General features: G+C 34.3%; 1 protein-coding gene across 1 annotated transcript in view; it reads right to left on the bottom strand.

Moving 5' to 3' along the window:
* RYR2 (ryanodine receptor 2) overlaps positions 1-17,794 on the bottom strand; it is a 279,138-nt gene that overhangs the window by 58,160 nt on the left and 203,184 nt on the right. The window contains exons 64-75 of the mRNA XM_060692369.2: positions 14,956-15,016; positions 13,435-13,673; positions 12,968-13,049; positions 11,326-11,450; positions 10,312-10,632; positions 9,700-9,940; positions 9,158-9,245; positions 7,579-7,671; positions 5,401-5,571; positions 4,409-4,468; positions 3,708-3,842; positions 971-1,005 (exon numbers count right to left, since the gene is read on the bottom strand). Of these exons, the coding sequence (XP_060548352.1) occupies positions 971-1,005; positions 3,708-3,842; positions 4,409-4,468; positions 5,401-5,571; positions 7,579-7,671; positions 9,158-9,245; positions 9,700-9,940; positions 10,312-10,632; positions 11,326-11,450; positions 12,968-13,049; positions 13,435-13,673; positions 14,956-15,016 (1,651 nt within the window). The remainder of the gene's footprint in view (positions 1-970; positions 1,006-3,707; positions 3,843-4,408; positions 4,469-5,400; positions 5,572-7,578; positions 7,672-9,157; positions 9,246-9,699; positions 9,941-10,311; positions 10,633-11,325; positions 11,451-12,967; positions 13,050-13,434; positions 13,674-14,955; positions 15,017-17,794) is intronic.

Here is a 17,794-nt window from a genome sequence, read left to right as displayed (position 1 = left end):
GACTGTGCCAATAGAAAAATAGGATAAAAATCCAAAATAGGCAGAATAATCTGTTTTACTAAAAGACTAGGTGAAGTAATTGCAAGATCATCTTGGATATTTCTGAATTATGCTCACAGCACTTCAGTTTGACTGTCTTCTGAAAAAAACAGGATGAGCATATAATTTTCTATATAGAGAATTACGAAGTATTTTGTTACACATAGGATTCTTGAGATGGTGATGGTGAGCTGGTGAGTGGCAAAATGATCAGTAGAATGCATTATAGATTGAGTTATTGGTTGCTCATTACTATGTTACCATTACTATTTCTGTATTAAATTAGTTGTCTTCATCCTTCATTTTGCTTTTTTGTCCATGCGAGTGTCATTTGTCTATTCTATAAAGCATGACTATATTGCTATAAAAGTAACAATTGCACTAAATTATTTTCCTTTGTAGATTTTTCCCATTATTAACGTCACTACATACTAAATACATACTATGTACTGCATAGTAGATAATGTTATTGGCTAATATGGACAGCTATAGAAATTGAATAAATATTTATTCTGAACATAGAACGAAAGTACAGCATGCCTATGTGATTCATCCTGGAAAGATATATGGAAAGTTTGATTCCTTTTTATAGTAAAACAAACTCTAGAACTTAAAGCACACCTTGTGAGGACATAAAATAAATTGATTAGTGCACTGAATAACTGAAATACAAATAAGGAATTGTGAATGTGAGACAAAGAAAGAGATAAAAGTGTAATACAAAAACCCTCAGTCAGATTAAGTGCAAAACCTTTCAAACGTAAGAATAAACCAAAGTGGAGCAAGCAAGTTAGGAGAAATCACACTTTAAAAAAGTAATCACAAATCAGATATTTAGAGATTTAACACATCAAAATGCATAAACAAAATTATTAAAGGCAAAACCAATACATTCCTAACATAACATATGAGCATATACACTATACTTCCCATTCTGAAACATTTCCGTCCACGATTAGAGAAGTTCTGGAAATAATAAAAGAAAATAAAGTAGAAAAAAATCAAAATGATGCATTTAATTTTATGTATGTGGATAAAAGAAAGGATATTAAACTATATATAAAAATATGTCACTTGAAAGAGTGTAAATATTTTAAAATTAAATACAACCACATTAAGAAGAACATGGTGACTGTGTGTAGATGAGGATTAATGTTTTTGTTGTGGTCCACCAGCAGCCTGCGTAGCTGGCAGCAGAGTTGGATAGTGAGGAGGCTGGGGAGGAACATGGGCCAGTCCTGGGGTCTGGGGAAGGCCTGGACGAGGGCTCTGCATCGAAGGCAGAGATGGCTCTGCATCGAAGGCCAGGGCCATCTGGGAGTTATGTGCGGACTCTGGAGCCTCCAGAGTCGGACATAAGAGAGGCAGAGGAACAGGAGGAGCCTGTTCCTAGTGCGCGCGTGCACAGAGCTGCCAGAAGACAAGAACAGTTAAAACAAAAGGGACGACTTGGGAGTAAGACCTGGAGATGATTGGCCCCTCCCATAAGGCTTAAAAAAGGAGCAAAGGCACATGGACCCTTTGCAGGAAAGCAATGTTGTTAATTCTGTTCCCAGCCGGCATCTCTGTTTGATTCTGGACTCTGTGTGGCTTTGCAAAGTAGGCATTTATCTCAAGGGAGATAAAGGTTGGTGTTTATCCCAAAGGACTTCTCCTGAAGGACTTTTGACAACTAATTGGGACTCAGCTATGAATGAACGTAATTCACAACTGTTGCAATAAGAGAGGTTTTTGGGACTACTCCTGTGTTTTAATGACTTAGGAAACCTAGGTCACAACAGTTTTTACCCAGAATAGAATATCAATGATTTTCCCAATCCAAAGATATTTTGATGTGAGATTCCATCACGTTCAAAGTGCACAAGTTTGTTTGTTTGTTTTTGTCACCTTGACTAGGTTATGGAAGAATCCCCAGTTTAGTTAAATATACCTCATTTAAGAATACTAAATTGAATTCTCCAAAGGAGTAAAGGAACTTCAAGAAGAACTTCAAGAAGACAAGAAGAGTAAAGGAACTTCAAGAAGACATTTCCTCTTTTTTGGGAGCACAAAGTCAATCAGAAATTTCAAAAATTTCAATAGAGCTAGAAGGGACCTTCGAGATCTTCTAGTCCAATCCCCTGCTCAAGCAGGAAACTCTGTACCATTTCAGACAAGTGACTTTCCAGTCCGTTCTTTAAAACGTCCAATGATGAAGCACCCACAACTTCTGATGGCAAGCTGTTTCACTGGTTAATTGTTCTTACTGTTAGGACGTTTCTCCTTAATTCCAGGTTGCTTATCTCCTTGATTAGTTTCCATCCATTATTTCTTGTTCTGCCCTCTGGTGCTTTGAAAAATAAGTAGACCCTCTCCTCTATGTGACAGCCTCTCAAATACTGGAATACAGCTATTATGTCCCACCCCCACCCCCCCAGTCCTTCTTTTCTCTAGACTAGCCAAACCATTCTTCATTATGTTTTTGTCTCTAGGTCTTTAATCATCTTAGTTGCTCTTCTTTGCATTTTTTCCGAAGTCTCAACTTGTTTTTTATAATGTGGTGACCAAACTGCATGCAGTATTCCAGGTATGGCCTTACTAAGGCTTTATAAAGCAGTACTAATACTTCATGTGAATTTGATTCTTTGCCTCTGTTTATACAACCAAGTATTAGGATTTTTTAGCTGCTGCCGCTCATTGCTAGCTCATATTTAAATTATCATCCACTAGGATTCCAAGGTCCCTCTCACAATTACTGTTTTTGAGCCAGATTTCGCCTAATCTATACTTGTACCCTTGGTTTTTCCTGCCTAAGTGTAAACCTTACTTTTCTCTACAGTAAATTTCATTTTGTTAGATAGGGAACATTGTTCAAGTCTGTCAAGATTTTTTTGGATCTTGAGCTTGTTTTCTGGGATGTTGGCTATTCCTGCCAGTTTAGTGTCATCTGCAAATTTGATGAGTTCCCCTTCTATTCCCTTATCTAAGTCATTTATGAAGCTATTGAAGAGTTATTGGGCCTAAGATGGAACCTTGTGGTACCCCACTGCTTCCTTCCTTCCATGTATATGTAGTACCATTTAAGGACAATTCATTGAGTACTGTTTGTAAGCCAGTTACAAATCCATCTGGTGATGATATTGTCTATCCCAAGAAGTAGTTTGTGATTTACTTTGTCATTTTATCATTATGCTTTTTAATAAAATTTACTATTAAACTTTATCAGTCATTTTATCATTATGCCTTTTAATAAACTGCTACTTTAAATGCCATCATATGTCACTTCAGTTGATATAAGAAAGCCAAGGTGCGTTGTATGGGTGCTTCAGACTAATGATTTCTTTCATTTCCTGATTAATACTTTGAATATTCACCCAGGCATAAACAACAGAATGACTATACTGCTTCTCCCTTCTGTGCACCCCCAGATCCTGTTATGCTGCCTCATCATGAGGAAAGGTGTGCTTCCTGGTAAAGGTGAGTGAAGAAGCTTAATGAATGGTTGTTAAGCAAGGACTACTAGCATATTCATGGAGTGCAATAGATTTTTGGAAGAACATAATGTAAAACAAATATTTTCAGTGTAAATATATATATACATATATCAGCAGGGCATTTTTCCACAGTAAAATGAATTACATTGAATCTGTAAAACTAATTAATATTAAAATGTCACTAATACACCTAACCTGTTCCAGATGGAAAAGTACATTAGCTATATCCAAAACCCGTTCCACAGTCTTTTCTGGATCTGAAGTGATATCAGTTCTGTTCGGTAGATCTTTGTAAAGGGCCACCTGCCATCTAATTGCAGGATCTTCAAGCTGCAAGAAAATATATGCAAGGTACTAAAAATATGTCTCAAATTATGCATAACCAAACAATTGTATATAGACTGTTGGAATTACTGTGATAATCTAATAAATCACTACACTTATTTGGAACAAGTTTAACTTTAAGAGCCACGGTGGTGCAGTAGTTAGAATGCAGTACTGCAGGCTACTTCTGTTGATCGCCGGCTGCCAGAAGTTCGGCAGTTTGGGTCTCACTGGCTCAAGGTTGACTCAGCCTTCAATGCTTCCGAGGTGGGTAAAATGAGGACCCAGATTGTTGGGGACAACATGCTGACTCTGTAAACTGCTTAGAGAGGGCTGTAAAGCACTGTGAAGTGGTATGTAAGTCTAAGTGCTATTGCTATTGTTATTTATGAGACCATTAGAATCATTGATTACATTTCAGAGATATCTGAACAATTTTTGGCTCAACAGCTGGTGTGCACATATGGATACATGAACAGATGTACACATATACATGTCAACTTACACTCATATATAACTTGCGGTTCAAAACATTAGGTCAGAAGCAAAAGTTGTTAATACTTGAAAACTACCTTGCCCTGTAAATGGAGGTTGTTGCAAATAATATCTCGAACTTCATCCTCGGTGTCCTTCTGTTGAGAAAACATACCAATATTTTACTGAAAAATGTTATATAAGAAGGGAATAGCCCTTGCAGAAAAATAATTCTAAGCACCTTGCAAAGCTGAAATTTTTCAGCATGCCATGATAAATATGCAAAATGGTATTAAACGTATTATAAATTATAATAATATAAATTATTATAAATGTTCTTATGAATTCCATAGTAGAGCAATCTTTACTTGGGTGAAAGATTCTTTTGTAACAACCATAACAAGAATAACCTAGAGGAAAGAATTCCTCCGTTCTCCAACCAGCTCCATTTAGTTATGATACAGCAGCTATCTGGTATTATTGGTATCTAAGCCACTTCAACTTCATTCATATTTATTTGGAAAGTGTTTTTTTTTTATCATTTTGCATCTTGTTGACATTTGGGGAAAGCTCCTCTCTGATATCATTCTTGTTGTCACCCAAGTGTGTCCCAGAAGAAAAGACCAACCTCTGAAGAAGCTAGTTATCATATGTTTTAAAAAAGAGTAAATAATGGACAAGAAATCCCCATAATTAGCATTATTTTTAATTGCAGGAAGCCAATTTTCTTCTACGAAAAACTAAACCAGGCAAATTTCATATTGCTTTCTGATACATACTGATGCCATGAGAATCCCTGCTAGAATTCTTCATCTTTTGAAATATTTATAATGTTGTTTTATAATTTTAATTTTTTAAATCTTAAAATATTCTGATTTTAATGTGTAATTTTATTGATTATATTGTATACCACATAGAGCCTCTCTCAAAGTGAGACAGGTGGTTAAGAAATATAAATCAATAAATAATAAACAATAACAAGACTCTTGCAGTATTTTTAACACTGTCAAACAGATAGGAGTCCATCCTCAAATACTGAACATATTAAATGAAGTTCTACATATAGAAATGATTTATAGAGGAAACCTACCATGCTCAATCGATTTTTTGCCAGAGCAATTAATTCTTGGTCACCAGGTGCACAAATATTTAACCCAATAGGAAGCAATCTTTTTAATGCAGCCACAATTAGAGACGTTTGAGTTGAGTAACGATCCCCTTTCCGTTTCATTTTTTTTCTTTCCGGATCAGAAACAGCTGTCTGCAATATAAAAGTAATAATTTATTCTCAAATTATAAAATAAGGGAAGCAATAATTATCTCTTGGGGATATTGAAATAAAAAAGGAAGAAACACAAGGGAAATTACTTTGCCATGAAATGTCTTATATCAGTAATTATGGCAGTAATCTAGAAGTGCAATATAATTTTTCATTTGTATTATCTTTATGCTACTTTTGTGACAAACTTTATTATGATCTTTTATTTGCACTTGTACAGAGCAGTTGGAAATTCCTATGATATTGCCAATATGTCTTATTGTTTTCAACTACATTGCCATCATGCCATTATTTTGCTCTCATAATAGCAGTTTCCTTAATGATTTATTGTTAATACAGTACAATTTTTCACAGTTGCATGTCATTCCAGTTGCATCTATTTCTCTTTGTCTCATTTTAAATATGACAATCACAGCAGGAATTCTTGTATCTGCCTATTAACTACACATCCTTCCTAAGGCCTTTTGTTAGATCATGGGTGTCAAACTCACAGTGTGACATTGCCGTCATGTAACATTTCACGATGTTTTTCCCTTTCGAAGAGCTGGAGTGGGCATGGCCTGTGCATGATGCATCCAACCCATGAGTCACCAGCTTGACACTCCTGAGTTAGATAGCAAATCTAATCAGGTGTACATTTTTAAAGTGTCACCTTAAAATAATGATAAATCCTCAAAAACCAAACCAAACCAAACCAAACCCAGGGAAGGGATTTTTAAACTCAATACCTAATGTTTGATAATAGCAACAGAGCAATTAATTATTCTTTTAGTAGAAGACTACCATAATTAGTCTTGGATTATCCTAACATTGGGTAATGCAAGGCCAATTCTACAAACTGGTGATGGATGGTTCAGAGGAATAAATGTGGCAGCTTCTCAACCAAGCCAACATATTAGAAACCAGAACTAGTATTGCATGTGACTGCCCTGGGTACTTCAGCAGTCCTGTAAGCTTTCATTGGTGGATTTGAAAAGAAAGCACAACAGTAGATTGTCCTATACCTCCTGCAGCCAAATGCTTTGTGCTGGTCTTGTAAAACTTGTATTAGTTTCTTTTATTGGTTTTCCTATGTTGTCTCAATGATTAACAATATGCATTACCAGTTAGATACAACTGAGTCTATTTTAATATTAATCTTATACTTCTTTCTAGAAAAGAACGAGAACTGAAATACTGAAAAAATATTAATGGACAATAGCGCAGGGTCCACTAAGTAAGTTGGCTTCTCTGAATCCACTCACATCTCCATCTCCCATTTCTCTACTCCTGTCTGTTTCTCCCAACTCAGGACACATGACTGTTCATGTATCTGTGCTATACATCTCTCCCCCAAGCAGCCATGCTGACTTCCTTCACTTAACCAGTAATGATACCTTTACTAGTCTTTTCTTTTAATTTTTGTAAAAAGATTGGATACAGTACAGAGAGAAGCCGCAATGTCACTTAGCAACTTGTTTTCCAAAATGTTTCCTGGAAAAATGGATATGCTGGGCATGACCTCAGCTTTCTCTGTAGGACATTGTACTTCAAAAAGTTAGAAAGAGAAAACCAATGCATACTTAGTAAAAGAGAGAAAACATCTACTGAAGGATACATATAAAATTAATGTATTGGGGAGAAAAGTGTTTCAGAATGAGGATAATTGTTTTCTATATATGACACAAGTTACGCGGTAATTACATTTGATAGCCATTTGCACTACAGAGATTCCATACTGATGAAATGGGCCTAGTGATCCCCCTGTAAATGGATGTGAAATTAGGAGTTGGTTTATAGTGGTTAAAGAAATTTCAAACTAGGAATACGCATCCTTTTCACAATCTTTATGTCTACAGATAATATGTTTAGGAAATATTTAGAATACTCTAAAAATGTTTGGACTATTTCAACATTCCAATATATGTGAAAGATTTTAATTATTTTTTTAAAAAACAGAGATTTTAGCAATATTTTGATAAGTGCAGTAACATTTGTAAAGTCTTATACCTTAGACATCTTCGATTTAGTGTCAGTAATAAGGAAAGACATATTGTTGATCTCATTTTGCACCACAAAGTTCTGTTCTTCCCTTTTAAAATTCTGCAATGTTACGAAGAACATAAAAACACAACGTATTACAAAAATCACTATCTGGTTCTCCTATTGCCTCCTTCACGTTGAATCTTAAAATGAATATAATGCTATATGGTTACATTATAAAACCTTAATCTATATAATGGTATAAAAAGATAAAAAATATGTATCTTTTTTAAACAAAACTTGAACTTATTACCTGCAGATAAACATTTTTCTTTTGAGAAAATATACTTCCCCTATTGCTCCCTTTCAAATTGTTTGCAAAAGAATTGTATCCAATACTTTTAAAGACAAATAAAAACAAATATTTTGAATCCTTAAGATATCATAATGACAAGAAATGCTAAGTACTTGACAAAGGTTTGATTCTAATGACGCCATTTGAAAAAAAAAATCAGAATAGAAAAGAGATAACGCAGACAATGCCTTAGATTCTTTATGGATGTATCTGATATTTGCCATTTATTTATTATCGGATTTATATGCCATCCTTTCTCCACAAGGACTCAGGGCGGCTCATAACAATAATCAACAAGTCCAATTAAAATTCAACAATAAAAGCTAAAATTCCCATTAAAACCCCGTTCATCCAGGCCAGCTTGGCGAAACAGCCATGTTTTAAGGTCATGGCAGAAGGAGCGAAGGTCGGGGGCTACCCGGAGTTCCAAGGGGAGCTGATTCCAGAGGGTAGGTGCGCCCAAAGAGAAGGCTCGCTGCCTAGGGGCCATCAGCCAACATTGTTTGGCCGACAGGACCCCAAGTAGGCCCTGTCTATGTGAGCGCACGGAGCAATGCGGAGCTGTTGCTGGCCGCAGGTGATCCGCCAAATACCCCGGGCCTAAGCCATGTACGGCTTTATAGGTAATCACCAGCACCTTGAACCTCACCCGGTGGGCAACCGGTAACCAATGCAGGTCACGCAGGAGGGGTGTGACATGGGAGCATCGGGACACTCCCATCACTACCTGCGCGGCCGCATTCTGCACCAGCTGAAGCCTCCGAGTGGTTTTCAAGGGCAGCCCCATGTAGAGAGCGTTGCAATAGTCGATCCAGGAGGTGACGAGTGCATGGGTGACCGTGCGTAGGGCATCTCGGTCCAGGTAGGGGCCTGGATAATATTTATTTATAAGATGGAAGAGTAAAGCTTTGCATAATAAATTGTAAAAGAAAAAAAACCATTCAAGAGTGCTGCTTTCTTTCCCGTTTCTGTTTTTTTTATAGACATACCCACATTCACACATTGAAGCAGCAGCGCTGGTAGAGTCAAAAAAGCAAGATGGCATTTGCAGCAATGTGATCTAAACCCTATAGTTTTTGTATGTATATCAATGTCATGCACATGTACAAAAAAGATCAGGACTTTGACTAGACTGCACATCTCATCTGGATGCTGTTGTACCAAGAGCCACCTGCATGTGGCTCAAGACTCACTATACAACAATGCTCAATACAGCAACATTCTTATTTATGAAATTTAGAAAATACATACATGGGATTTTGACCAGTAAATGAAAACTTCTGCAACCATACGAAACAAATCTTCAGCTTCAGGGTTGGGCTCTTTGAGCCATTTTGCTCTGAATTTTTTTTAAAAAAAGAAGAAAAAACCTTATCACTCCTATTAGTAGCAGAAATGACAAAGAAACTTCGGAATCTTCAACTTTAAAACATGTATATATGCATGCAGTCCAATTTCTGGATTTATGGAACACAGCCCTGAGCAAGAGGATTAGATTCTTAGCACCTCTAGGTAAAAGGGAAAAGAAGGGAGAAAAATTGTAAAAAGAAAAATCAGTAAAGGAAGAGACGGTAAGAATTACCCATAATAATCTTACATGAAGCAATAATTGAATGGGGCAGAGATATTGCACTGATGAACTAAATTCCTATACCATTAATTTAAAAAAATGTTGGTCTTAAATTAATTCATAATAATGCTAAACAACTAATAAATTCTAGTTAATAAATCAGAGAACTCACTCCCATAATGTGATTTAAAACAAGGCTTTTAAAAATGAGTTATCTGCATACCTGTTGTAGTCCACAAATCTGATCAACAATGGATAGAAGGCATAAAGGTCCCGGGCAAGTGTAGTGAATTCATCTAGAATGAGAAGTTCCGCCTCAGACATATCACCCCTGCCTTCTGCTCGTAAGTGTTCTTCATCAGCAATCACCAGAGCTGCTTTTTTCTTTAGTTTTTCCATCAGTGGAAGAAAATGTGTTTTCAGAAGTTCCGGCTTCACTTTGCTTATGATAGGCTGAGAAAACACTATGTAAATAATCCATTAATTTTACTGCATATTAGTAGGTGGAAAAATTACAATAAAAGATGTTACAGTCTTCAATAGATTTATATTAGTTACTACACTAGAGTTTTGGTCACCTCTCAAAGAAGTGCAAACCAAAAGTTATGCACTGTTTATCTCCATTCATTTTAGTTTTTGTCAAATCCTGCTCACTTCTTTTTATTCCCATTCCTATTTATACATCTTCTGATAAACTGAGCCTCTGCCTCTCATATTTCATTTAGCCTTTTTTAAAAAATGCAATGCACCTATTGAAATTAGCTCTTTTTGCTTTTCTCAATTTCCTTACAATTTTTTTAAATGCAGGCAAAAGTGAACCAAAACTTTCCCCTACCTGCTAATCTCTTCATCCAGGCTCCTTCATCTATGCCCAAATTGTTATGTATGATTTTTAGAATGTTTCCCAGAAGAGTATTCATATCATCTGAAGTCAATGCTGTGCAGCACATTTCACTCTTGTTATGATTGTTTTCTGGTCCATGTTCCCACCAATGCGACATATAACTACAAAGCATGGGCAATATAACTTCCATTACATGAGGCATTTGTGTATAGCGAATGCCTGATTCAGCTAATTCTACAATTTCTTCCATTAGTTTTTCCAGAGATGGAATATTTGGACAAAGTTCCTGTACGCTGTTTGGTAAACTGAAACCTAAAAGAACAATATTGTGTATTAATATAATACCATGTTTAACAGTATTAGCAAACAATCCCTTAGTTCATGCTGAATATGTATGCTTGTGATATATATTTTCACACATATGATTTTATACGTATGTATTTCCAAACATCACTCAAAATTCATGTCCATTTTCTGAATATAATGTGACTCAGTATTCACATATAAAAAATCAATTTGAGTAGATTTTGCTTTGCATATTAGATTTTTTTTAGCATAATCTCTTTTCCAGTATGATTCTCTTCTTCCTTCATCTTCCTCAGACTCTTCAAATCTGCTCAATGGTTTTTCTAAAATCTCTTGGAAAAAATTTTGAGTTCAGGGACAAAAAGGAATAATGCTCCTTCAATTACATTGATGGAATAAGAATTCTAAACAATTACATCCAAGTAGATTTCATTTTTTTAAAAACTAGCCCCAAAGTTAAAGTAGATAAATTAAATCAGCATTCCACCATCTTCCAACACATGGTTTAGAGAATGAGAATAAAATGTGATTCCAATAGGGGAAAAAATGCAGCTGCTCCAAGGAACCTCTTTGGAACAGAAAGTGAAATGCTTCACTTTGATAGTCATTATCAAAGAACAAAAAATAAATAAATAAAGTGAAAAGCAAATATGCAGTATAATTAATTCTGGATAATTCAGTAAATTCATACTGAGTTACCTGCTCTTGTTGTCTTGGTATTGAATATAGAATAAATATTGTGGCTATTCAGATGAGTTTCTAAAAATGCCACAGGAAAGGCACCTGCAAAAGCTGCTAAACATTCACCTAGAGCTGAACGTTGACTGTAAAGTTAAAAAAAAAAAGCATCTTTTTAAAGTCAATGCAAATATAATTAGTTTAGCTTTGTGTTAATAAGACTTCTAAGATGTTCAATTTGCCTGGTAATTATTGCCAAACAATAGTATCTGAGTAGACACTAATAAAGAATTAACTCAGATTATTACTATATAAACATTATTTATGTTTCAGTCATAGGCTTTGGCTCTGAAACTATTTTCTAGATCTGAGGGGTTGATGTTGCTGAGTTCTCAGTCACTTTCAATATGACAGACCCTGATACCTTCCTGGGGAGTTTTTAGGAAGGGTATTCTTGCAGTGGTTCTGCTCATATTTGAAATATCAACTCCCAAAGATGGTACTGAGGTATTTGAATTATTAGAATAACAGAGTTTGAAGGGACTTGGGAGGTCTTCTAGTCCAACTCCATACCATTTCAGACAAATGGTTGTCCAATCTCTTCTTAAAAAACCCCAGTAATGGAGCACCAACAACGTCTGAAGGCAAGTCGTTCCACTGATTAATTATTCTCACTGTTGGGAAATGTCTCCTTATTTCTGGGTTGGTTCCCTCCTTGACTGGTTTCCATCCATTCTACCTTCAGGTGCTTTGGAGAATAGGTTGACCCCCTCTTCTTTGTGGTAGCCCCTTAGATATTGGAACAGTGTTGTCGTATTAGCCCTTTTCCTTCTTTTCATTAAACTAGACATACCTAATTTCTGCAACCATTCTTCATATGTTTTAGCCTCCAGTCCTCTAATCATCTTTATTGTTCTTCTCTTCACTTTTTCCAGAATCTCAACATCTTTTTTATAAACTGGCTACAATATTCCAAATGTGGTTTGTGTTCAATTCTGCAAAGTCTACATTATAGAGTTCCACCAGTTTCTAATTTTATATGCTATTGAATATTCAAACTAATTTTTAATTTTTACTTTCAATCATATGCATAATTCTAGTTCACTTTTTATTAGATTTAGATGGGTATTTAAGACCTGATTGAAGAAATGGACTGGATGAAGGCCAATAAAATGAAGGGATTTCAAGGGGGGGAAATCAGGTTTTTAATGGATTTGCGTATTCCAGAAGAGGTTGCTCTCCCCTAATGAATTGTATTTTCTATTACAGCAGACCCATCTTTATTATTAGAGATACCATATATGGATTCTTTGACAGATAAAGAGCCTATTATTAGCTCTTCACCTTATTTGGATAGAGATACAGGTAGTCCTTGTACAGTGACTGTTCAGAGTTATGATGATGCTAAATGAGACTTAAAGCCAGTCCTCAAAGTCGCAGTAGTTGCAGTTCCCCTGTGCTTGGTAACTTGCATGTAATTATGACTGTTACAGCATCCCCTGGTCACTTGATACCCATTTGTGATCTTCACTGCCAGCTTCCCACCAGCAAAGTCAATGGGGAAGGTGGAATGAAGTTGTAACATGACACTGCACCTAATAAACATGCACAATTCAATTAACTGATCATAATACATTTTTAATATTGCACATTTCTTTCTTACCGTTCCACATAGATACTCTTGCTGGTTCCCAAAGCATATAAGCTGGCCAATATTCTATAACAAGAGATTTGAACATCTTCCACTAAGAAAAACAAGAAGAAAAATTAAACAATTTTGTGTATTGTTTTTAATTGTTATCCACAACGTAAGAGACCACTATAAACATACCAAAAAACAATTTAGAACAATTTTAAATTTTACATCTGGACATGCAAATATGCAAGTATTATTACAAATAGTTGAATCTGTCTCAAGAGATTTAGTTATTTTCCTTTTAAAGATGGATAAATACAATCAATATAATTAAACACATGAAACTGGAATTGTTATTTGAAAATTGTTTTTAGAAACTCCAATAAAATCAAGGTACTGGTGTATTATTGTTTAGAATATTAGAAGCCAAGCTATAATGTTCTTAAACATAATTTAGAGTTGTAATGGTATAAATTATTCATTTTAATACTTACATATCAAATCTTCGCCAAACTGATGCTGTCCAATGTGATCAAATAATGAAGACAATACTGGCAGGAGAGCCACTGTTGTGTAGTTAATAATTTGTGTTACTCCTTTTGGCTGACTCCTGGTGTGCGTGAATTGCCCCTGCTTAAGATTTTCCATTGTTTTTTCCAGGTCCTCTGCAGCATTATCCAAAAATGTCCTCAAAGCCATCTTAACCGATTCTAAACCTGTCTTCATCACTGTCCTGTATATCGCATGCACATAAAACGACATTATATTCTATTATGAACAAAATCCATAGAGTTTCTATGTTTCAAGGAACACACTTTTTGAGAATCACCACAAGGGGGTAGAAGAGTGTCATAAAAAGACATTATAGAATTATATAAATAGTTAATTAGTCTTGAACCTAGTAAGCAAAATTGTTAGTTTACATAATTATGTCGTTGCTTCCTCCCTGGAAGGAAAATTGGCTCCATCCAGACATTAATTAAAACTGAACTTTTAAAGGGATTTGGGGAGGTTAGCTATGGTTGTTATGTTATGATTTACATTTCTATGGGAATTCAAGATAGTTTATCTCTACAAAGTAAACTTGTCTGAGAGAAAGTGACTAGTTCAAATTTACCCCCAGTACTATACATATAGAGTTGTGCAACATCACTAAGTAGAAATGTAAACATGTGAATATTTGGTCCAGTTTGATATATTGACTACAATGTACACTGGCTCTGTATGAAGCCATACTACTATATTATGATAATTCTTTTGATAACATCATAATTAGATTCAAGTCAGTTCTGTGCCTGAGGCTACCCTGAAGCTGTAGCAAATACAGAACACACTAGCATAAGTGTTTATTAGAATATAGGAATCTCTATAAGAGGAAAAAGCAGCTGCATGTGTCTAGACTAAGCAACAACAAAGAGTAGCAACAAGCTGATTATGTCAAAGGTGAGGTGGACTTCAAAAGATCTGAAAATATAGTTTTGAGAATCAGTTCAGAGCATACAGTGTAAAACAACAAGAGATACACTGTTTAACTATTTGCTAGAAAATAATTTTTTGGAATGATGAGGATGGTGTTAATGCAACATATCTAATTTTTAAAGTTTCAGTAATAGCACCATACTTTTAAATACATTCAAAACATTCACATAATATGTAATGTTATGATTTGTAATGAAATGTTTTCACCATGCAATTATCCTTCATTCCTAACTGAGAAAATAGTTACAATGATAGCTCATATATAAATATGTAATCTATGAAATTTCAAAGTAAACTTAAAAGTACTAAATATGACAATTAGGAATTGGACACATGAATAGATGATGTCTCATCCAAACATATTTTCAGTGGGACAGAAGCACTGATAGTTTTCCCCCTAGAATTATTAATCTTTCTGATTTAGCAAGTCTCCATTTATGGAAAAGACAACAAAGTATACATTTAAAATAATGTTGTACCTATTAGTTTTCTACAAATCGAAACAATAATTTAATATAATCTATTTAGCAATTTACCTTGCATCCAAGGTCTGACCCAAGATATGAAGACAATTGACTATTGAAGTTGCATCATTTCCTAAGGGCACCAGAAGAAAGAAGAAAAATGAGAGATTTTGTATTATACCGTTTCTATTTTTCACCAGTAGTGGTGAATTTACAAATAGAATTTAATGTTATACATTATAATAATTAAAATATTATTTCAATGATTTCAGCTTATGCAAAAAAAGAAATCTAACTAAGATAAACAAACACATTTTTCATGAATGTGATAAGCTCCCTGAATATTTTTTGACATTTCAAGTTTTCAGACTGTATTATTTAAAAGTTAATCTTTTCATCACATTAATTTATGCATTAATATAGAAGCGTATGTACTATAATGTGTCATGAATCGCATCTGAATCTAAAGCTGTCAAAGAATAATGAAAGCAATGAGTCATGCAAAAATATCAATTGATCTTTAAAAGAAGAATTTGGAGAATGGAGATGTCAAAAATAGATTTTTCAAAATTTTGGGCAATAATAAAATTGTAATGAGTTTCTGCAAGAACGTCTAACAGTTTTTCTCAATTAATTTTTTTACATAATTCACAAAGTATATCTAGGACTATAGTTAAGTGATTTTAGCCCTTCATACACTAAGAAAGTATATTTTTCACTGAAATTTATGGTCCTTAAGACTTTTTTTTTGCCAGCAACATTTTTCTTGCTGGAGTCACAATATAGGAAACTTGACTCAATTCAAGAACTGTTCAGGATTCATTTTATTCTACAATTACACCAGCTGCATACAGTTATGAGTAGAAAATATGATGGTAAGTGTAATACTTCTGTATGCACTAAGGAATATAGTGTACATTGCCTCATAGTTGTATTAATGAAATATAATTTAATTTATTATATTTATTTACATTTACATTTATATAAACCATATCGTCTCCATCATATTTGAGCCGTATATAAAATTAATTAGTAACATTTTGAATTAAAAATTCCCAAAATTACCCCAAATTAGACTTCCATGTTGACAGATTTCAGTGTGACATAATTTTCCCCCCATAATGTTCAGGTAAAATATCCTAAAGGAAAATTTAGCTATATAAAAGCTATATAAAAGATGGAATGTCAAAAACTTTTAACAGAATAAAAGCTTTAACTTGACTAAGAATGTCTCAAAAAAATTAAATGATTTTATAATAATAAAATAAACACGGAATTCTATTGAACAGAAAATTTTAGAGAAAGTATAAATAAAACTTTAAATTATTAAATTCACAAAAGGCCTATAGATAAATGATTAAGAAATAAACTACATTATAAAAATACTAGGTAGATGAATGTTTTGTAGGTGTTTTACTGTTATCTTAAGAATGTACATTCCATTTGTTTAGAGGTGTACAAAAAAAAACCCTAAGTAAAAGTAACAAGGAGATAATACTGCAATCAATATCATACTTTCACATATATAAATATCTCAAATGTGCTTATTTTTTTAAACTTCTTTTTAATAAAAGCATTTAAAGTAGAAAATAATAGCGAAACTGATACTAGGTGACTTTTACTAAGGCACCATTATATATATATACACATATACATTCATACATACATACATACACACACACACACACATATGCATACACACAAACACACACACACACAGTGAGGACAAAAGAAATTATGTATTTGAGGTTCAAAAATAAAATACAACTAAGATGCATTGTTCCAGTAATTACAATAATATATTTAAGTTTAATCAGTATATCTGTCATGCAAGAATGACCTCTTAAAAATGTTTGAAGCATATCTCGCTTTCCTATTAGAAGTGCATTCTTTAAGGATGCAAGTCATGGTCCTTTTTTGGGATGTTGTGTGTGATTTCTATTTTATCTCCTTGTACAAATATTCAGTATTTTGGAGTTTTTCAGCATGACTGAGCCTTACTGAAATGTTTGGCTGTTTCAGGTATTTAGAAGTTACTTTAGAACTCCTCTAAATCTTGTAGCTCTGTGGAATATGCTGATACAGGTCCCTTACTTTTTGTGACTCTTGCTTTAGCGTCTGTCAACACCTGACATAGGTATTTGCATCAAAGATAATCAACCACTAACCATTTTCTGTTGCTCCAGCATGACTAATCTCACATACAGTATTTGCTATGGTAGGCATTTTCAATCAAGCCATATTTAAGTAAAATAAAATTAGCAACAACATCAGAGATAAACTCAATTTCATTGTTTTTAAATTTTCATTTCAAAAATCTGCATGATCAGTAAAGGCTTGCTAGGCTGTCTATTCGGCTGATTTCTGATCGTTTTATGCAAGGCTGGATATAAAATTCCAACTGAAAAAGAACTAAACAATGACTTTAAGACCCTAGAAATCTGTGACTAAAATTCCAGCTGAAAGAGAGCTAAACGTTGACTTGCAGGCATTTAAAAAAAAAAAAACTGTAGAAAACTGCATAGTCCCTAAACTACTCCTAAAAAATTCTTTGGGGAATGAGATTGATGGGTTACTATTAGGGTGGCACACACTCCATAAATAAATAAATGAATAAACAAACTAACAAGTCTAGTGGTACTTTGCAAATCCCTCTGCCAATCTTTTTGCCAATGATCAGCTGAGAGTCACTCACTAAGTTGCATAGCTGACTGTAGCCATGAATCTATGTCTCCCTAGCATCAGTTCAGTACTTTAACCACTATACACTTGCTGTCCTATTAGGATCACTTATATGAGATTCTAATATATTTATACAAATCAAAATAATTCATCAATAATCTATTTCAAATTACTGTGAAATAGCCAGAGCCCTGGTCAAAATTATGTTTAAATATGCAAGGATTCCAAT

Source organism: Pantherophis guttatus, chromosome 1 (genome assembly GCF_059756535.1).
Source record: "Pantherophis guttatus breed Tessera chromosome 1, ASM5975653v1, whole genome shotgun sequence".
NCBI classification, from domain to species: domain Eukaryota; kingdom Metazoa; phylum Chordata; class Lepidosauria; order Squamata; family Colubridae; genus Pantherophis; species Pantherophis guttatus.
This window is presented reverse-complemented; position numbering and strand designations above follow the sequence as displayed.